This window comes from Schistocerca piceifrons, chromosome 3 (genome assembly GCF_021461385.2).
Source record: "Schistocerca piceifrons isolate TAMUIC-IGC-003096 chromosome 3, iqSchPice1.1, whole genome shotgun sequence".
Lineage (NCBI taxonomy): Eukaryota > Metazoa > Arthropoda > Insecta > Orthoptera > Acrididae > Schistocerca > Schistocerca piceifrons.
The window spans coordinates 894,848,988-894,872,601 of NC_060140.1; the positions used below are offsets into that span (position 1 = coordinate 894,848,988).

General features: G+C 38.2%; 1 protein-coding gene across 1 annotated transcript in view; it reads right to left on the minus strand.

The window, feature by feature from the left end:
• Nucleotides 1-23,614, minus strand: part of LOC124788105 (myosin-I heavy chain) — a 193,617-nt gene that overhangs the window by 65,917 nt on the left and 104,086 nt on the right. Inside the window, exons 7-11 of the mRNA XM_047255223.1 lie at nucleotides 15,352-15,501; nucleotides 14,791-14,931; nucleotides 14,535-14,708; nucleotides 5,638-5,827; nucleotides 5,362-5,533 (exon numbers count right to left, since the gene is read on the minus strand). Of these exons, the coding sequence (XP_047111179.1) occupies nucleotides 5,362-5,533; nucleotides 5,638-5,827; nucleotides 14,535-14,708; nucleotides 14,791-14,931; nucleotides 15,352-15,501 (827 nt within the window). The remainder of the gene's footprint in view (nucleotides 1-5,361; nucleotides 5,534-5,637; nucleotides 5,828-14,534; nucleotides 14,709-14,790; nucleotides 14,932-15,351; nucleotides 15,502-23,614) is intronic.

Consider the following 23,614-nt stretch of genomic DNA (forward strand, 5'->3'; position numbering starts at 1 on the left):
TGCTCACACTCTCAATTACTGGCCTTGGCAGGCAACAGACCGATGTTGGAGAGACTAAAGTTTTCCACCATATCTCCCCTGATGTAAAACCTCTGTATCCCTTTTTCCAGTTAACCACTTTGGTGTAAATTATGCTTCCATCTGATTACTCTTAAATTCACTGCTTATCCTTTCACCCTCACTACTAGTTTGGTCATTTTATGCAAGTGAAAAAAGTAGAAGAAAATGTTAAGCCATTATTGTGGCGCTTATGTTCAGAAGACAGTTGTACAAACCACATGGGTTAATTATTCAAAAAACATAAGTGGAAACCAGAAACTGAGTAATAAGATTAATATCAAGAGTAAGAAATTTGAACAAGAGGTTTACAAAACTTCCTGGCAGATTAAAACTGTGTGCCGGACCGAGACTCAAACTCGGGACCTTTGCCTTTCGCAGGCAAGAGCACTTGCCCGCGAAAGGCAAAGGTCCCGAGTTCGAGTCGCGGGCAAGAGCACTTGCCAGCGAAAGGCAAAGGTCCCGAGTTCGAGTATCGGTCCGGCACACAGTTTTAATCTGCCAGGAAGTTTCACATCAGCGCACACTCCACTACAGAGTGAAAATCTCATCCTGGAAGAGGTTTAACATTTCAATTGCAGAAATCAAAGAAACAGTGCACTCAGCTGAAAGCTGCCACATGTGCATCACATTTATTTATTTGTTTATCTTTATTCATCCAAGGATCATCTCATAATGATACAGGATTTGTCAGTGTAACACAATGCAAATCAATAGGTCAAATACACAACACACAGCATACTTAACATGCTTTATGAGGTTTATGAAGATCTACACCTGTACTCTTCAAACCACTCTGAGGTACTGGCAGAGGGTACATTCGATTGTACCAGTTTCTTCCTGTTCCAGTCACATATGGAATGTGGGCAGAATGATTGTCTGAATACCTCTGAGTGTGCACTAATTATTCTAATCTTACTCTCACAATCCTTTTGTGAGCAACACACAGTGACTGTAGTATATTCCTAGAGTCACCATTTAAAGCTGGCTGTACTCTTCAAACCACTCTGAGGTACTGGCAGAGGGTACATTCCATTGTACCAGTTTCTTCCTGTTCCAGTCACATATGGAATGTGGGCAGAATGATTGTCTGAATACCTCTGAGTGTGCACTAATTATTCTAATCTTACTCTCACAATCATTTTGTGAGCAACACACAGTGACTGTAGTATATTCCTAGAGTCACCATTTAAAGCTGGCTCTTGAAACTCTGTTAATAGACTTTGTTGGGATAGTTTATGTCCATCTTCAGAGTCCTCCAGTTCAGTTCCTTCAGTATCTGAGACACTCTCCCACAGATTAAACAAACTTGTGACCATTCGTGCTGTCACACATTTAAGCAATATTATAAGATGGGTTGCACAAATGATTTGTAAGCAATCTCCTTGGTAGACTGAATACACTTTTCCGGTGTCATACCAATGAACCGAAGTCTACCACCTGCTTCATCTGTAACTGAACCTATATGATCATTCCATTTCATATTTCTACAGAGTGTTACACCCAGGTATTTGTATGAGTTGGTCAATTCCAATTGTGAATCATTGATATTATAGTCATACGTCACTACATTTTTTCATTTTTTGAAGTACTCAATTTAACATTTTTGAATCTTTAAAGCAAGTTGCCAATCCTGGGACCACTTTGAAATCTAATCAAGATCTGACTGAATCTTTATGCAGCTTCTTTCAGATAGTATTTCATTACAGATAAATGCATCATCTGAAAAAAGTCTGATTGTATATTAATATTGTCTGTGAGGTCATTAAAGTACAACATGAACAGCAAGGGCCCCAACACACTTTCCAGTAGTACACCCAAAGTTATTTCTACATCTGATGATGACTCTCTATCCAAGATAACATGCTGCATCCTCCCTACCAAAAAGTCTTCAATCTGGTCACAAATTTCGCTTGATGCCCCATATGATGAAACTTTTGACAATAAGTGTAGATATGGCACTGAATCAAATGCTTTCCGGAAATCAAGGAATACTGCAGCTACGTGATTGCCTTGTTCCAAAGCTTTCAGTATGTCATATGAGAAAAGTGCAAGTTGGGTTTCACATGATCGATGTTTTCGGAATCCATGCTGGTTGACACTGAGGAAGCCATTCTGTTCAAGTTACCTCATTACTTTTGACAGTATAGGACCAGTTCTCTGTGAGGATAGGAGAGGCAGTGTATGAGGATAGGGCAGGTGGTAGGCGGCTGCGGCCTTAATTGAGAAACCATCCTGGTGTTTGCCTTAGTGATCTAGGAAAACCCAAATCAGGACGGCCAGACAGAACAACTCCATCCTCCCAAATGTGAGGTGTTTCTTAACAGCTGCACGTCCCATTCGGTAACACTCTACTGTATAATGTTCCTTTATTTACACACAATTTGTTTTAGGTAATTTGTAACATAAAATGTAGTTTTGTTCTTCATTGTGGCACACCTTAGGACCTCTACTGATCAGAATGCTATCTTATTGCACTGGTCGCAACTGTCAGTCTCTCCATCTTGCTTGCCATGCCAAGTAGTCATCTGATATTGAACATGACATTGTTTTCAATGGAAGCATATTTCTTCTCTCTTATTTTTCCTGCTGTAAGTGAAACATCTAATTACAGTTTTTAAATGATTTGGCAGTATTCAGATAGCGGCCTTCCCAAAGTAATTTCGATCTTTCCCTTTTCTAACATGATAGCATGGCTCCTCTTTATAATTTCACAGAGTTCCAGTGGAGTTCTACCATTGACACATTTTCGCCTGTTTGTACTTCATAAATAGAATGTGAATTTTGGCACACACAGGTAGTATAGGGAAAAAATGTAATAAAATATTTCATGATTTTTGCACACACCCTGCCACACTTCTCCATTGTTCCTATATATTTGCTGTAATCCAGTTCATGTTTTACTGAATTGGTAATTGGTTTGGTGGTCTGTTTTGCCAGTTGGTTCCATGTCATTGGTGTAATGTGGAATGAAATTCCACTTCTCTCCAATTTTGCAAGTAATAAGAAACCATTAAAACAAATATATCCTACATTCATAGTTTTGCTGTGGACATCTCCCGATGTGCATATACATCACTGACATAGGTCACACACAGAATCATCACTAATGTATATGTCACAAGTAGTTAAAGGCTTAATAGCACATGTAGAGATATAAGAATTCTGTTAATCAAAGATTTAATCTAGAAGATGGTAGCCAAATTTCGGGAGAAAAAAATAAAAATAAAATAAATATTTTGTGATAAAACTTCTTTGGCATTGTTGTGCAACATTCCCCTCTTTCCTTAATTATACACCTTAAGATAGTGTCTCCTATTTCCTATTTAATATGTGCTTGGTTCTCATTTTTTAAAAGTTTTAGTAGTGGGACAGGATAGTTGATTTATTTCAGAAATTAGTTACAAATTGTACTGTAAATAACTGATGATTGCAACACTCAGAGTTTATAAACGCTTCCATTTACTTGATGTAGCCCAAGTACACTGTTGGAATTGTGACATATTTTTCTTAATCTTTAATTTATACTAACAGAGTCTTGTGTTGGTCTGCAAATTCCTTGTAGTATGACATATTAAGACCACTGTTTGCTGTTGATATTAGACAAAAAATTGCAAGCAACTGGTATATTTTGTGATCTTTCAAAGGCATTTGACTGTGTAAATCACAATATCTCTTTAAATAAATTAGAATATTATAGTGTAACAGGAAATGCTGCAAAATGGTTCAAATCTTATATCTCTGGCAGGAAACAAAGGGTGTTATTAGGAAAGAGACATGTATCAAGCCATCAGGCATCAGCCAACTGTGAACTAATTACATGTGGGGTCCCACAAGGTTCCATTTTGGGGCCCTTACTTTTCCTTGTGTATATCAATGACCTTTCATCAGTAACATTACCAGCTGCCAAGTTCGTTTTGTTTGCCGATGATACAAACATTGCAATAAATAGCAAATCAATTGTAGTCTTAGAAAGATCAAATAATAAAGTATTTGTGGACATTAATCACTGGTTCCTATCCAATTCTTTGTCACTAAACTTTGAAAAAACACACTACATGCAGTTCAGAACTTGTTAGGGGTGTCTCACGAGTATATGCCTAACATACAATGACAAACAGATAGAAGAAGTGGACAGTGTTAAATTCTTGGGATTACAGCTTGATAATAAATTCAACTGGGAGGAGCACACAACAGAACTGAAGTGGTTTAACAAATCTCTATTAGCAATGCGAATTGTGTCAGACATAGGGGATATAAAAATGAAAAAGCTGGCATACGTTGCTTACTTTCATTCCATAATGCCATATGGGATTACATTTCGGGGCATTTCATCAAGCCAAGCTAAAGTTTTCCGGGCACAAAAACGTGCAGTAAGAGTTATATGTGGTGTGAACTCAAGAACATCCTGCAGAAGCCTGTTTAGGGAACTAGGGATACTAACTACTGCTTCCCAATATATTTATTCCTTAATGTAATTTGTCATTAAAAATATATCACTTTTTCAAACCAACAGCTCAATTCATGGAATCAATACTAGAAATAAGAATAATCCTCACAAGGATTTAAAGTCACTTAGTCTTGTACAAAAAGGTGTGCATTATTCAGGAACACACATTTTCAATAACTTGCCAGCAGCCATCAAAAGCTTAACAACCAACGAAATTCAGTTTAAGAGAAGTCTAAAGGATTTATTGGTGGCCAACTCCTTCTACTCCGTTGATGAAGTTCTCAGTAAAACCAACTGATTTGTGTATATATGTAAGTGCAATATAACTTCTGCACCAGTTCAGTGCAGTAATGTGTTCATTGTAAATAAGTATTATAGTAGTTGTATTACACGTTTATTACATTACAAATAAATAAAAAAACTTTTTTATTTTAAATTCAGTGCATTTGTATTTGTAAAATGACTCTTTCATGTAGTGTTCATTAAAAAATGACTATCATTCCACTTGGGACCTGTGAAATGGTACATTAGCTTATTTGTTTTTGTTGTAAATATTTGTCATGTATTGTTGTTTTCCGACATGTTCTACTTCCTGGAGGACCTACTCACTGTAGATCAATTGGAATGAAAGTAAATCTAATCTAAATCTAATCTACAAAGTACAATACCAACTTAACATACTATATGCAGAATCGTGTGATGTTCTGGCCTGAATGAATTGTATTTCAAATATTTTTTTGAATTCATATGCTATAACATTCCTTAGAGAGGAAGCTAACCAATGGATTTTGTGTTACGTAGGTTAAATCAGTTAAATAAATTAAGTAAAAAATTGAAGTTTTTACATTACTCACAAATCTGTGTGAGATGTGGGAGATATCCTGAAGCTGACACCTCGAGGGACTGTCTCAATAGAATATAATGCCTTTAATTCGCTCCCGAAGAGATGTGTAGCAAACCCAAAGTTGCAACTATGTTTGTGGAAAACAGCAACCAAATCATCCGGTACTACATCTTTATTTGTATCTGTATAATAGATCATAAAATTGCGTTAGTGAGGATAATAATATGCCAAATTTATAGTAATGTTTGTTATGGTAAATAAAAGCTTATACAAATTTGGTCAGTACCTAAGAAGTCTGAAGCGTCATACACAACACGACCAGCAAAATGCTGTATTCCGAAATTCCTCAGCTCCATCGGTTTTGGTTCAAACAGTCGTGGATTCTGTTTGTGCTGCACCTTTACTTTTGCAATGTAAGATTCTACCGTACCACGAATAGAGCATTCAACATCCAACATACTTAACAGTCCTGTACGCTGTAAACAAAAAAAATGGTTTTGTTAGGGAAGCTAATACAAACCAATGGCAATTCACATTGTCACAAATCATTTGAGACCCACTTACAAGAGATGATGCTTATTCAGAGCATGCACAAACAAAGTAATATTCTTCCGACAGATTGTACATCTCTGTGCGTGTAACATACACCTTCCTTTATAGATATAATGTGCGTATGCCTGTAACTTATTTGCGATAACTCGCAAGATTCTGTTCCTTTAATTTTGTAAATGCTACTACAATTTATGACTTGGACTCTTGTATACTTCTGCATCAGTACTATTAAAAGTGTCTTTGGCTTGCAATTGACAGCCCCGCAAGTTACATCAGCTAGTGCTACAGTCTTGAACCTATCTTTGCAGTATTTGCTACCAAATTAATGGCTACTCTGAAGCATCTGAATGCAAGAAACTGCCACATAACTCTCCACTACAATTACATTTACTGTAAAAGTCACAACCATTTAGTTATACTATCGGCTTCTAAAGCATCTCTCTGGTTATTTCAACAAGATCATCACATCAAAAGATATGAACAGCAAAGTCATATGACTCTTCTGTAATCTCGTGCCTTGCTAATTTACAAACTAAATATGTATGGAATTATGTATTTTAATGAAAAGCATAACTAGTGACCGAAAGTGTATGTATTTATTACATATTTCACAGAAGTAGATGAAAATTTAAACGGATTGAGCATATAGCACATAAATTTTGAAGCTGTCCATCTGCATTGCAAGTATTATCCAGAACTGTAGGCAAAGGCACATGAAAAATAGTGCACCACAGTATAGTGAATTAGTGATAAGGGATAGGAACTTTCTTCTTCTTCTTCTTCTTTTTTTTTTTTTTTTTTAGTTTGGGGGTGTCCAAGTAACATATTGAGGACACTGAAATGCTGAAAAAAAGTCTTTTAAACTTGTGTACTGCACATAAAAAGCCTGAACCTTTTAATTAATATATATATACCTACAAGATCATCTTCCTTTTATACAACAAACTGAAACCATTTGAGAAAAATTGTTCATATAATTCAAGAAATTAAGATAAAAAGTAAGCTTTTTATTCATCAATTGAAATTAAACCTTCAGTTTCCCCAGTACATGGGAATGAGTATTTAAGGCAAATTAAAAACTTTGACATTCTGAAAGTTAATGTAGTCCATAGGGGGATGGGAGAAAAATAGAAAGAAAAATATATGTTATACCTTGCTTTGGAAATATTACTTAGTACTTATTGGAATAGTCCATTACATACAAACCTATAAGGTGAGCAGGACATTGTCTATGATAAATCTCATAATTGAAACATTGCTATTCAACCTTGGCAAAATAATGCATACCTTTTAAAATACATTCCTATCTCATAGGTTGTAATTTTGTGTCAGTGAATAGTTGTACTGAATTTTTTATCTGTCTCCTGTATTTCAGAGATGTCCTGCTAGATTTGTTGCTGGTAGGTTCGATCAATATGCAAGTGTTACAGAAATGCTTCATGAACTCAAATGGGAATCCCTGGAGGGAAGACGATGTTCTTTTTGTGAAATACTATGGGAAAATTTAGAGAACAGTCATTTTCAGTTGACTGCAGATCAGCTCTATTGCCTGCAACATACGTTTAGGTTAATTATCATGAAGACAAGGTAAGAGATGTTAGGGCTCTTACAAATGCATATAGACAGTTGGTTTCGTAGTAACACACACAACTGAGAAAATTGGTGTAATACAATCACTTTATTGCCAAAATCACAACATGTTTGATACATTGTCGTTGTACGTTGTCAAACTGGTATCAATTAAAAAATCCATGGGCAGGATGAAGTTAGCTAGCACTTAGAACATTACAGAATGAGACTGAGGGTGGTTCACTCCACAGTTAAATAGAGAAATATTAGATATTTCTGCATACTGATACTGGCACTGGACGACTGCTGCATGCGTCACTCTTGAAAGTGTGTCTGAATATGCCACCTCTTGGCGGCTAAGCTTAGACACTTTGCACTAATGTGTGCCTCATGTTCTGCTGAACTTTGACAGACAACGAGGTGCCGTGTGATTGAGGTGATAACATTACCACAGTTTTCCCCTTGTTCCATTTTTGAGTTGAATAGGAAAGGAAATGATTATTAGTGCTTCATGGTACTCTCTCTGCCATACACCATATCGTGACTCGTGGAGTATGTAGGCGTTTAAATATCTACCCTAATCACATGATTTATAAGTGAATGGACTAGACAAATAATTCACAATTGAATTATGACATTTTCAATCACAGTTTTTGTATTCAATTTCCCTTCTGTACGCTTTTTGTTTTTTTCTGATCGGTTTACCTATTGGTGAATAAATATTACATTATATGATTAATAATACAGAGAAAAAGAAGACAGAAAAACAAAAAAAAATGTTGAATGTGACTCAAAACAGATATAGCTATAGTTCTTTTATTGGTAAATGGATGAAAAGGTGTAGTGCAAGCACCATAAAAATGTTGCAAAGCCACCCAGTAATGTCATATTTGGTTTTGTCATCACAGCCATTTTTACACTGAAGAGACAAAGAAATTGGTATACCTGCCTAATATTGGGTAGGGCCCCCGCAGGCAGAAGTGCTGCAACACGACATGGCATGCACTCCACTAATGTCTGAAGTAGTGCTGGAGGGAACTGACACCATGAATCCTGCAGGGCTGTCCGTAAATCCGTAAGAGTACGAGGAGATGGAGATCTCTTCTGAACAGCATCCCAGATATGCTGAATAATGTTCATGTCTGGGGAGTTTGGAGTTTGGTGTCCAGCAGAAGTGTTTAAACTCAGAAGAATGTTGCCAGAGCCAATCTGTAGCAATTCTGGATGTGTGGGGTGTCACATTGTCCTGCTGGAATTGCCCAAGTCTATCGGAATCCACAATGGATATGAATGGATGCAGGTGAACAGACAGAATGCTTACATACGATCACCTGTCAGTTATCTAGACACATCAGGGATCCCATTTCACTCCAATGCACATGCCCACACCTTTACAGAGCCTCCACCACTGTGAACAGTCCCCTGCTGACATGCAGGGTCCATGGATTCATGAGCTTGTCTCGATACCCGTACACGTCCATCTGCTCGATACAATTTGAAACGAGGCTCGTCCGACCGGACAACATGTTTCCAGTCATCAACGGTTCAATGTCAGTGTTGATGGTCCCAGGCAAGGCGTAAAGCTTTGTGTTGTGCAGTCATAAAGGGTACACAAGTGGACCTTCGGCTCCGAAAACCCATATTGATGATGTTTCGTTGAATGCTTCGCATGCTGACACTTGTTGATGGCCCAGCATTGAAATCTGCAGCAATTTGCAGAAGGGTTGCACTTCTGTGAAGTCGAACAATTCTCTTCAGTTGTTATTAGTCCCATTCTTGCAGGATCTTTATCCAGATGATGATGATTTGAAGTGAGGATGCTCAACATCATGGTCATCAGCACCCTGATGAAAAATCAGCATGCTAATCTTATGGGTGGGGACGATGGCTGTCATCCACATGCGGAGCAGTTTATTATGTATTAAAGTGTGCCTCCCTTCCCCACCAATTTCGGGAAGATGACTGACAGTTCACAAAATTTCGCCACTCTTGTAACACTGGAATCAGTATCGGCAAGGATGGTGGGCAGATCTCCATCGAGGCTGAGGGCTGCCACAATATCAGTGTATAGGAAGTGTATAGGAAGTCTGGTAAGCGGAACCTCCTTCCAGAGGTGAGGCTCACATGAAGTCCACGATACGTCTATGTTAGATCTGAACAACTGCAGTTGTTTTCTGTCATGTGCAACCATTCAGTCTCCCACTGGTGCATGATGCGTCTGTCAGAAAATGAGACGACAGCGTGCAACGGGATGAAACACTGATGGGCAGCACCTTCCTGACATGCTTCCTTGGCAGCTTGTCGGCCATGTCGTTCCCATATATCCCAATGTGGCCAGGTACTCAGCAAAAGATCATCTCCTTGCCATGGTGTTGGAGCTGCTGTAAGGAGTCATGGGTGAGCTGAATCAGCTGGTCTACTGGATGCATTTGGGGAAGTGCTTGCAGTGCACTAAGTGAGTCGGAACAGACAAGAAACCTTGTACCATGATGCCTGTGAACCCTATCAAGTGCCATCAGAATGCCATATAATTCCGCTTCATAATTTGTAAATTGTCCCAGAAGATACACTTGAAAAATCCTATGAGGGAAAACAGTAGAACAACTGATGACATTCTCTTGCTGGGATCCATCTGTATAAACACACATCCCAAATAGCCTGGTCACATGGGACTGATATGCGAACAGCCATTCAAAGGTGGGTTGGGCCACTGAATTAAATACCAGTGACTGAGATGATGCTCAGATGTTCAGTGTCTGTCGAGCCAAAAGGATACTCTGCCAAATCCAGAGTGACGGTTAACCAGCATCTGCACACAGACTCAGAACTGGGGTGGTCTGAAAGGCACCAGTCGATATCTGAATGCTCTAATAGTGAACAGCATCTAACATCTTGATGTAGGAAGTACGGGCTGATCCACAGACCATGCTGCCATAATCTAAATGTGATCAAACAAATGCCCTATAAAACTGCAGGAGACGGGACCCATCAGCCCCCCATATTTTTCCACTAGGAATCTTTTTCCGGCCACAGCAATGTTGGAGATTTGATGTTTTACCAGATTCCTGATATTCACAGTACACTCGTAAAATGATCATATGGGAAAATCTCCACTTCATCACTACCTCGGAGTTGCTGTGTCCCATCGCTCGTATGCTGACTAAAACACCACATTCTAACTCACTTAAATCTTGATAACCTGCCATTGTAGCAGCAGTAACCAATCTAACAACTGTGCCAGACACTTGTTACCTTGTATAAGCGTTGCTCACCACAGTGTCGTGTTCTGCCTGTTTACATATCTCTGTATTTGAATATGCATTCCTATACCAGTTTCTTTGGCATTTCAGTGTACAACTAACAGGTTACTGGTTGCAAGTGATGCCCATTATCAGACATGACAAAATAACAGAGAATGATAAACTTAAATCCACTCTCGCAAGATCATAAGCAATAAGAACAAATACCCTTAACACAACTGTTCCCAAGAATCATAATGTGTCACTAGTTTTTACAAGTAAACACACATGGGAAAATTTTTTAAAAAAGGAAAGGGAGAAGCATTAATAAAATAATACTTAAAAATTTAAACGGGTAAATTATATGTTCACCTTAATAAAGACCTTAATAAAGGTACATTGCTGTGCCGAGCAGAGTTTGCTAGCATTGTCCTTTAGCTTCTGAGTCTTTGTTATTGTATCAGGACTGAGAATAAGTTTGCCCAAAGGTAAAAAGGCAACTGAGATTGAAAAAATAAATATGTTATTTCGTTCAGTCATTGTCTTCTCCCTGTGGAGGTAAGATTTTTCCATGTCTAAAAACGATAATCTACAGTAGTTTTTTTTAATAAAGAAAAGAAAGCACCAGAAAAGAAGAGACTATTTCCCATTGAGAAGGGAATAATTGTAACAATGGTTTCTCACAGACGAATTTAGAAACATCTGAATCACTTGCTTTCTGAATTCTAGAAGTTCCTTCATCACCACATAGGGAAACAGAGGAACATGGAACAAGTACCTATAACCTCACTAACTGAAATTCTCATTCTTCATCCAGGTTCTAGGCCACACTTATTAACTGCATTGAAGCTGTAACTGTCTCAAACCATTCAACAGTTCCTTTTTACCATTTGTTGGATTTCACTTTCTCCTACCATTCAGCAGGTATGTAGCTACTCTCTGCTGCATATGCCCTGTCTGAGTGTGCCTTTTATTATAAGCTGAAGAAACTATTTCCAGTCACTCTGGTCAGCTCATCTTGATTAATTAACCTTTTCCTTTTATGGACCACTCTTGCAATTCGGTAAGGGGTGCAGCTGTAAGAATCAGCATGGCACAGATTTTGAAAATCTAAATTGTTCGCTTACAAGGAACCTTGAAGGCCAATTCACACTGGCTGTCATGTCAAAACATTCCACAATGCATTTCAAGGGCTGGCATTCAAACAGGCCATCAATGGACCATCACATTCAATCATGTGAAGTTTTCTCAGGAAGGAAGTTTTGACAGTGCCGTCGCCTCCTAACACGGATTTTAACCATTTTTTGGCATGCTACTCATGTTGTGGTAGTGGATTTGTGCTTTTGTGTCTTCTTAATCTTTTTTTTATTATTGTGCTTTGTTTTCATGGCAAATTTCTAATGTTTATGGGTGTCTTGGGTATTTTTCCATTGAGTGGTTTTACACAACAGAGGTCAGATACCTGAAAGTGAAAAAATATTTTGGTTTTACAATAACGGAACGAAGCTGACTCTCATGCTGTATATACACAAAAACAACTTGATGAAACAATTTAATTAAACAATATTTTAAGTGAAAAAGTCAGCTGTAATGGAAGAGAAATATATTGTTGTTTAAGATGTTCTCTGTTACATGAGGGAAAAAAAATTGTAATGGATAAGGTAAACAGGCTCTATGTATTCACTATAAATATTGTCTGATTTGTTTGTATGTGCATATTTTTGTTAGCAAATAAATGTTGATGTTTTGAAAAGTTGTTTCACTTCTCAGCACTTTACCACACAAAAGTGATCAAGAACATATGTTATGAAGTTTGCTTTAGCCATTAATGAAATTTATAATAGTTCCTCAATTCCGATTCTACATTCCAACTTTCTGTATCATGGATAGTAACTCATAACCTCACTTTCATGGTTCAGTACTGAGCTAAATGAAAAGAAGTGATATGACGGACAGTGTGAATACCCCCTGATGTGACAGTGCCATGCCTTGATGTGACGGCCTGTGTGGACTGGCCTTTAGTGTAGGACTAACAATTCTGGATTTGATTTAAAATCATTGCAACAATTTTGCATGGCTCCAGAGTGATCCTGAACTCCATTACCGGTAACATTTGAAGTCTTCCTTCAACATGAGTCTCATATACTGCGACTAATATTTTTATTTTGACACTTCATCCTTATACGTTAGGAGTTCTTTTCTTTACAGTCTTGGGAGCCATAGGAAACAGGTTTACTTGGGTATACACTCATTCAGTAAATAGAACAGGCACTTTCATGTATGCTTCTTGCTTCTGCATTGTGGAACTGCTGGATAAGAATGCAACCAAACAAATATTGCAAACCATTGTGGCTCTATCCAAGCAAACTGGCATAAAAATGTATTTCTCTAGTTACACATTATGTCTATGAATCATAATTTGTTATCAGCTAAAATACTATCGACATGAGGTTTCAGTTGGTGGCCCATTATTTCTAAATCACTTCTTGCTGCCTGTTTTAATTAAAATAGATAATTTTGTGGTATTTTCAGCTCTACAGTTATGGAAAGGATGAACTGCCAGAAAGGATAGACTGCCACTCACCATAAAAATAACACAGTAGAGTCAGGCACAACAGAAAGACTGTTACACATTAAGCTTTCAACCAAAGCCATCATCAGAAAAGAAAACCACACACATTCACAGAAGCAAGCACACCTCACACATACAACTGCTATTTATGGCTGCTCATGCCAGAATGAAACTGAAGCATGTCAAACGGGAGCAACAATCCTTAGTGGCAGGGGAGGGGCGGCGGGGGATGGCATTGTAGGGATGGGGGAGGAAGAAACATTGCTGCCTGGCAGAGTGTGCAGCGACTAGAGGTGACAGATGAGGCTACCTGGTGCAGCGTTGGGAGGCTGGGGGAAGGGAAAAAAAGGGAGTGGAAAGGAGTGGAGCAGAGAAGGGAAAAGATGAGCAGGTACATTGCGAGAGATTAGCATACAATGAGAGTAAGGAGACAAGGGTTAGCAGAAGTTGATAGGACAGAGGGGGGGGGGGGCAGAAACTGGTGGAGGGAGGGTATGGGAATACTAGGTTGAGGCCACGATGTTTTTGGGAGCAGACAATGTGTTGTAAGGATAAGTCCCATCTGTGCAGTTCGAGGAAGATGGTGGTGGATGGGAGGATTCAGATGACATAGGTTGTGAATCAGCCAATGAAATCAATCATGTTATGTTCAGCTGCATGTTGTGTAACAGGGTGGTCCACTTTGCCTTTGGGCAAAGTTTGGTGGTGGCCATTCGTCCTGGTGGATAGCTGCTACATGACATGGCTGCTCTAATAGGTGGCCTGGCCTCTGATGGGTAGGACAAGCCTGTGACAGGATTGGAATAGGAAGTACTGGGTGAATGGATTGGGCAGGTCTTGCCTCTGGGTCTTCCTCAGGAATATGATCCCTGTGGCAAGGGATTGAGAGTGGCTTAGGGATGGACTAGAATGTCATGGAAGTTTGGTGGACAACAGAACAGCACTTTAAGAGGGGTGGGAAGAGTCTTTGATAAGGTGTCACTCATGCCAGGGCATGATGATAAGATAATCAATGCCCTGATAAAGGATGTGATTCAGTTGTTCCTGTCTGCAAGTTTTGCTTTTATTTCACAGTTTCCCATATTTCCTAGAATCATTAATATGTTTCTAAGATTGTGATATAATTCTGAACACGTTAGTGAGTGTAGTATGATTTCTAGTTCTTGCTTGTGTTGCGTTTATATAAGAATTCTGTTGCTGATTTCTTAATTAACAAAGTATATATGTGAATTACATTTAATACTGATTTACCAGTGACGAGATGAGGTCAATGCATGGGACATTGTCCACGTAATCAACCTCTACTTCACAGTGGATGCCTTCATCTCTGCAAGATTCAATACTTGACTTAAATATGTGCGTGTTGTAGAAATGCTGCATTGTCTCGGCACACAGGTTTATGCACAGATGTTCAAGTTGACTGGGCTAAAAAGAAAAGAAGATGAAAATATAATCATGCATAAAAGACTTAAAAAGGCAAAAGTTGAGTACTTGGTAAATTGTTTACCTTAGGATCTTCAAAACCAAACATGTCAAGAATCCCAATAAATCCGTCTGTAGCATGTCGAACAGCATTATTTAGGACAGCCATAGACTTACTGGATTTGGAACCAGCTGTCCCTACAGTTGAAGCATGTTGGCTGGCAATCTGAAACAATATCATGTTATCAAATTTTGATTTTATAAAAATTAACAAAGAAGTTTGATTATCTATATTTGCTGTTTTATAGGTTGGCAGGAAATCCAGGACAGGATATAATGTGGGTATGCAGATTGATTGTTACTAACTGCTTAGAGAAGGGTGCTGTGCAGCAACATGTTATTAACTGCTTAGAGAAGGGTGCTGCGCAGCAACATGTTGTCGTCTTCAGTTCGATGAGTGCTTTGAAAGGAAGAAATGAGAAGGGTTTTGTGTATGAGAAATTAGTCCATCCATATGATGAGTTATTATAAAAGAGAGGGTTATACTTTCTATTATTGAATTTAATTAATTTTATTTTCATTGTTTTGTGCCTGTCAGCATTTCCTTTTCAAACAAGATTACTGTGTAAATATTGGTGAAAATTACCTCTGCTTGGTTATGTACAGATTCATTTGAATCTGAGCTGAGAGTTCCTAATGTTGAACCTAGTCGTTTGACACTGTTAGCCCTGCGAACAATTGTTGCCACAGTTCGACAGTAGAGTGCTTTGGCAAGAGAATCTCTTGTCATGTTGGACTGCAACAAAGTAAGTTCGAATCAGTGATGGTCCTGCGTGAGCTGTACAAAATAATGAATAACACAGTAATCAATGTAAACACGCACCATATAGTCTCACAAGAAAATTCGTAGAAAAATAAGCATTACGTCTATGCAGTAAGGCTATTTTTACAGCAGGAACAATGAACTACAGCCAAATAAAGTCTAAAATATAATGTATGAAATGAAGATAGAACGGGAGAATCCACAGTTCCAAACTTTAGTACTACTTTTAAACACACACGTCTGCCTCTCTAATGCCATCTACATGTGCTGTGTACCAGTCTACCTAATTCATATTGTCATTATGCCATCAAATATTTTCCATTGATTGAAACTGTAAGGTTCAATCTTTGATTTCTCTTGGATTCTGGGATTATGTTCTGTCATTTAATGCAACATTTGCCATTTGCAGTGTTATGTGCAAATATAAAATGTAAATTTACACTATGTTTTGGATTCCACATCAAAGTGTAGGTTGTTCTGTAAATGGCTGGTAAACCAGGTCTCAAGCCACACTGAATTGAGTTAGAAGGAACCCTAATAAATGGTGCAATGTAAAGTATCCTGTGCCACAATGGTTTGCGGAGAGTAGATATAAAAGTGAACAGTGTTGGTAGATAGTGTGTGAGTTAATTTCATGTTCCTTGGATCATTTGCATGATCAGTTGTATTGATGTGGAATGAATCACTTTACAGTCACATCACAAATTGATTTATAATGGCTACATGCTGAACATTTATAAGGTTTTCTTAAAATTTGAACGTACAGATGTAAGTTGGTAATTCCTACCCACCACCTTTTATGCATTACAATAAGAGAAATTCTGCTAAAGAACAGATGGAGTTGTTAAGGGGGATCTTCTTCAGTTTGCTTTCAAATTTTACTTTGCTATCTGTGAGACATTTCATGGGTAAGTTAGCAAAAATTTCAGTTGCGGCATTGTGCATTCTTTTTTGTGCTAAAGACAACCTTAATGTCTAATAGTGAACACCAGTTTTCCTTCAGGTATTGTTATTTTGTGCATCATTGTTTTGAATTGCAGTGGATTATTTACACCAATCCTCATGAGGGAATAAATATACTGTGAAGCAGCAGTCAGAATGCTCAACTCTTTCAACAGATGTCTATGAGATGACAATGGATAAGCACCACATGTTATTCTTAAGCACATTTTTGAGCTGTGAATCTTTTCTAAAGATGAGTTACCACAGAACATTATTTCAGTGACATTATTGATAAAAATATACAAAATATATCACCTTACTGATTTCTCTCTCCCCAAGATTTGCAATGATTCTAAGTGCAAATGCGACTGGACTGAGTTGCTTTAGAAGTTGCAAAATGTGCTTTTCCCAGTTTAAACCCTCATCAACATGCACACCTAAGAGTTTTGAAGTTTCCACTCATTTAATATTTCCTCACGATGACTTACACTGATCAGTGATGTAGTATCCCTAAATGTGCAGAACAGGATATTTCATGTCTTCCTAAAGCTGAGGGTGAGACCATTTGCAGAAAACTAAACAAAAATACTTGTTTACCATATTTTTCTGTTACTGTATGTATGCTTGGACTGATTACAATACTGGTGTCACCTACAAAAAGAACTAATTCTGCTGAAACTTCCTGGCAGATTAAAACTCTGTGCCGGACCGAGACTCGAACTTGGGAGCTTCGCCTTTCGCATGCAGCTGCTCTACCATCTGAGGTAACCAAGCATGACTCACGACCTATCCTCAAAGCTGCAATTTTGCCAGTACAGATGAGTTGGGGTACTGGCAGAATTGAAGCTGTTAAATGTCTTTGGGGGAAGCAGAAAATACTGACCAGCACTACTTTATTATTTAATGCTTGTAAAATTTAGTGAGTGAACATGTAAATGGCATTCTGAGTAGAGTAACTCTTCTGATATCCAAACTGTGATTTGATGAGGATGTTATTGTTACTCAGATGAGATATTACTCTAGAATACACCGAAGGCACAAAAGTCTTGGGATAGCAATGTGCATTTATACAGAGGGGAGCAGTACTGCATACTAAGGCATAAAAGGGCAGTGCATTGGCGGAGCTGTTATTTGTACTCAGGTGATTCATATGAAAAGATTTCCAATGTGATTATGGCTGACTGATGGGAATTAACAGACTTTGAATGTGGAATGGTAAGTAGAGCTACATGCATGGGACATTCCACTTTGGAAGTCATTAGGGAATTCAACATTCCAACATCCACAGCGTCAAGAGTGTGCCAAAAATACCAAATGTCAGACATTACCTCTCACCATGGGCAAAGCAGCAGTCTCTGGCCTTCCTTAGTAACTAAGAGCAGCAGCACACAGCATTACTGTAGAGTTGTCAGTGCTAGCAGACAAGGAACACTGCATGAAATAATCACAGATATTAATGTGGGACATGCAATGAACGTATCCATTAGGACAGTATGACGAAATTTGGCGTGGAATGGGGTGGGACAGCAGATGATTTCTGATGAAGCAAGCTGGAATATTTTTACTTCCCTTCTTGTTTTGACATCTGTCTCCTTAAAATATATTTTTCGATTTTAACTGATTACCATTACAATGTTGTTGTTGTTGTGGTCTTCAGTCCTGAGACTGGTTTGATGCAGCTCTCCATGCTACTCTATCCTGTGCAAGCTTTTTCATCTCCCAGTACCTACTGCAACCTACATCCTTCTGAATCTGCTTAGTGTATTCATCTCTTGGTCTCCCTCTACGATTTTTACCCTCCACGCTGCCCTCCAATACTAAATTGGTGATCCCTTGATGCCTCAGAACATGTCCTACCAACCGATCCCTTCTTCTGGTCAAGTTGTGCCACAAACTTCTCTTCTCCCCAATCCTATTCAATACTTCCTCATTAGTTATGTGATCTACCCATCTAATCTTCAGCATTCTTCTGTAGCACCACATTTCGAAAGCTTCTATTCTCTTCTTGTCCAAACTATTTATCGTCCATGTTTCACTTCCATACATGGCTACACTCCATACGAATACTTTCAGAAATGACTTCCTGACACTTAAATCAATACTGGATGTTAACAAATTTCTCTTCTTCAGAAACGCTTTCCTTGCCATTGCCAGCCTACATTTTATATCCTCTCTACTTCGACCATTATCAGTTATTTTGCTCCCCAAATAGCAAAACTCCTTTACTACTTTAAGTGCCTCATTTCCTAATCTAATTCCCTCAGCATCACCCGACTTAATTAGGCTACATTCCATTATCCTTGTTTTGCTTTTGTTGATGTTCATCTTATATCCTCCTTCCAAGACACTGTCCATTCCATTCAACTGCTCTTCCAAGTCCTTTGCTGTCTCGGACAGAATTACAATGTCATCGGCGAACCTCAAAGTTTTTATTTCTTCTCCATGAATTTTAATACCTACTCCGAATTTTTCTTTTGTTTCCTTTACTGCTTGCTCAATATACAGATTGAACAACATCGGGGAGAGGCTACAACCCTGTCTTACTCCCTTCCCAACCACTGCTTCCCTTTCATGTCCCTCGACTCTTATAACTGCCATCTGGTTTCTGTACAAATTGTAAATAGCCTTTCGCTCCCTGTATTTTACCCGTGCCACCTTTAGAATTTGAAAGAGAGTATTCCAGTCAACATTGTCAAAAGCTTTCTCTAAGTCTACAAATGCTAGAAACGTAGGTTTGCCTTTCCTTAATCTTTCTTCTAAGATAAGTCGTAAGGTCAGTATTGCCTCACGTGTTCCAGTGTTTCTACGGAATCCAAACTGATCTTCCCCGAGGTTGGCTTCTACTAGTTTTTCCATTCGTCTGTAAAGAATTCGTGTTAGTATTTTGCAGCTGTGACTTATTAAGCTGATAGTTCAGTAATTTTCACATCTGTCAACACCTGCTTTCTTTGGGATTGGAATTATTATATTCTTCTTGAAGTCTGAGGGTATTTCGCCTGTCTCATACATCTTCCTCACCAGATGGTAGAGTTTTGTCAGGACTGGCTCTCCCACGGCCGTCAGTAGTTCCAATGGAATATTGTCTACTCCGGGGGCTTTGTTTCGACTCAGGTCTTTCAGTGCTCTGTCAAACTCTTCACGCAGTATCATATCTCCCATTTCATCTTCATCTACATCCTCTTCCATTTCCATAATATTGTCCTCAAGTACATCGCCCTTGTATAGACCCTCTATATACTCCTTCCACCTTTCTGCTTTCCCTTCTTTGCTTAGAACTGGGTTTCCATCTGAGCTCATGGTATTCATACAAGTCGTTCTCTTATCTCCAAAGGTCTCTTTAATTTTCCTGTAGGCGGTATCTATCTTACCCCTAGTGAGATAGGCCTCTACATCCTTACATTTGTCCTCTAGCCATCCCTGCTTAGCCATTTTGCACTTCCTGTCGATCTCATTTTTGAGACGTTTGTATTCCTTTTTGCCTGTTTCACTTACTGCATTTTTATATTTTCTCCTTTCATCAATTAAATTCAATATTTCTTCTGTTACCCAAGGATTTCTACTAGCCCTCGTCTTTTTACCTACTTGATCCTCTGCTGCCTTCACTACTTCATCCCTCAAAGCTACCCATTCTTCTTCTACTGTATTTATTTCCGTCTAATTTCGTGCATAGTTTTATGTATGTAATTGATTTTCCAATTTATTTTGACTATTCCTAGTTAGTATCTTTCATTATAGGGCGAAATCAGTAATTGTTTCGTAACTTAAATTCTATTGTTGACATATAAATAAATATAAATTCTGTAATAGGTTCAGATGTTTGGAAGACAAAATGCTATTAATCTTCAAGTATTTATTTGGCTCTATTCAAAAACATGTTAGCAAAGCCAGCCCTTAACTAATTCCAAAGTAATTAACAGTTTTGTCAAAAGTATTATTTGCATAACTATATTTATTTATTTCATGATTTAAACAAATAATTCAGCCTAACTCTTGTAGTAGAATAAACTGTTAAAGAGACAAAATTTCTGTACATTTAACTTTAAACAATGTGTAGACCTATTATTGTGATTATATATAAGGGCCCGATTTTTGGCCACGAGACAGTCAGTCCACGGCAGAGTTTCAGACAAAGAACCTGTGTTGGTTTGAACCACAACAAAGCATCAACTTAACAGTGAAATAAGTGTAACACCAATATGCCATGTGTTAAAGCAATTACAAACTGTTCAGTTTATTTGAAAGACTGTGAACTGTGTGGTTAGGCGTTTACTGCTCATTGATGTTCACTATTGTAGCTGTATGTGGATTTACACCCGCTAACTATTAATGAGGCTTATGGGAAGTTAGAACGATAGTGTACTGGCCATACATATAACTGTGTATTACTGGGGGAGGGGGGGGGGGGGGGGGGTTGTGAAAAGTGAAAGTAAATGACTGTGAAACACAACTGTGCATCTGTCGGCTACATTATTTAAAGTAGTCTATGTTGTACTTCGTGAGTATCTTTGCTAACAGTATGACATTGCCTGCAGACCCCTCCTGGGCTCATGACCATACTGGTTGGACCCTAGAAAACTGGAAAACTGTGGCCTACTGGTTGGACCCTAGACAACTGGAAAACTATGGCCTTTGGTCAGATGAGACCCGATCTCAATTGATAAGATTTGATGGTACGGTTTGAGTGTGGCGCAGACCTCACAAAGCCTTGGACCCAAGCTATCAATAACACACTGTGCCATAATGGTGTGGGCTGAGTTTACGTGGAGTGGACTGGGCCTCTGGTTGAAATGAACTGATCATTGACTGGAAAACGTTATGTTACAGCTACTTGGAGATGATTTGCAGACATTCATGGACTTCATGTTCCTGAACAACAATAGAAGTTTTATGGATGACAATATGCCATGTTGTTGGCCGTAGTTGTTCACAAGTGGTTTGAAGAACTCTCTGGACAGTTCAAGTGAATGATTTGGCCACCCAGTTCACCTGACATGAATCCCATCATCCATTTGTGGGACATAATTGAGAGGTCAGTTCATGCACAAAATCCTGCACCAGCAACACTTTCACAATTATGATGGCTACAGACACAGCATTGCTCAATATTTATCCAGGGGACTTCCAATGACTTTTTGAGTTCATGCTATGTTAAGTTGCTGCACTATGCAAAACAAAAGAGGTCTGACATGATATTAGGAAGTATTCAATCACTTTTGTCACCTCAGTGTACATCAACTTCTCAAAAAATTTTGAAAATGGTGTCAGCAGTGAAACAAGCTGGTAATTATTGACATCTTTCCTATCTCCTTTCTTAAAGAGGAGTTTAACAACAGCATATATCAGCCTCTCTGGAAAGGTGCTCTAAGTCAGTGGTGCATTACACATTTCGAATAAGATGGGGCTTATTATATGGGAACAAGTCTTAGGTACTCTTCTTGAAACACCATCAAAATCAGATGAGCTTTTATTTTTGAGAGAATATATAATTTTCTTAATTTCATAAGGAGAAATTAAATATACATTCATGTGACTGAATTTTATGAGAGTTGCTTTTTCAACATATACTGTTTTTTCTCTCTTGATCTGTTTGTCCCTGTGCTTTCTATTATGTTTACAAACTGATTACTAAATATATTTGCTGCCTGTGACTCATAGTTTATAGCTCTTCCATTCTCTTCCATAGTGATGTTATCCTGTTTTGTGGCTGATTTTCCTGTCTCTTGTTTCACTATATTCTATATAGCATTACATCTGTTGCTGGAATTACTGATTTATGACATTATGTGCATTTTCCTCGATTTCTTAATAACTTTTCTTAGTAATTTTGTGTAGTTTTTGTAGTGTGCAACTACTGCAGGATCTCTACCTCTTCTTGTCAACAGCTATATTTCCCTTTTCCTTTCACAAGCTACTTTAGTCCCTCTAGTGATCTGCAGTTTATTTACATGACTGTTTAATGCCCTTTCTGATTAACTTACGCAGAAAGCTTTTTCAAATGATTATATGTATTTAGCATGGAATAGATGAAATTTTACGTTAGCATTTACTTTATTATGAATTGCATACCGGGCCATCTCTTGTAAACTGTTCTTGAAAAACATTTGTCCTGGAGTCCTTAATTATTCTAAATGATTTCCACAGAGGAGTCATTGTGTCTGTAGGACACAAGATGACTTTGACACAATTTTTTGGTTGGTATGATAAATGGCAGATAGCTTTAAATGCAGGAAAATGTAATTTAATGCAGATGAGTAGGAAAAACAAGCCTATAATGTTCAAGCCCAGCATTAGTAGTGTGCTGCTTCAAAACAGTGTGTTTGTAGACATACGTTCCAACTCAAAATATTGTCTACTCAGTCTTCTCTGTAAGTCCTAGACATGTCGATTAAATATCTAGTTATAACACTGCAAAACAATATGAAATGGAATGAACGTACAAGGATTATAGTAAGAAAACTAATGGTCGACTTTGGTTTATTGGGAGAATTTTAGAAAAATGTGATTCATTTGTAAATGACACTGCATTAGGACACTAGTGCGACCCACTGTTGAGTACTGTTCCAAGTGTTTGGGATCAGAATCACATCAGTTCAAAGGAAGGCATTGAAGCAATACAGAGACGGGCTGCTAGATTTGTTACCATTTCGGGAACTCAAATGGTAATCACTGGAGGGTAGGTGATGTTCTTTTCATGGAGCACTATTGAGAAAATTCAGAAAACTGGCATTTGAAGCTGACTGCAGAACGATTTCATCACCACCAATGTTCATTTCAAGTAAGGACCACAAAGATAAGATTAGAATGAATAAGGTGCATACAAAGGCATAGAGAGTTGTTTTTACCTCACTCTATTTGTGAGTAGAACAGGAAAGGCTTGCAGAGTATGTACATAGATGTAAATGTAGATCCATATTGTAATGAACTATCTTATTTATCCTAACTAGCTGTGCATGGTGATCAGAGAGAGCATTTGTTACTTAAAAAATCTACATCGGAGTTGCCAAGACTATTAACTGCTTGCTACTTTCTGACAGATAGTGCAGTAAGGAATCCAGATTCCTCACAAACAGTTCTAAATTTTGCAGTGGGGATCTATACGCAGTTACAATTAAAAGTGAGCTATTTTTCAGTACTAATTCACAAC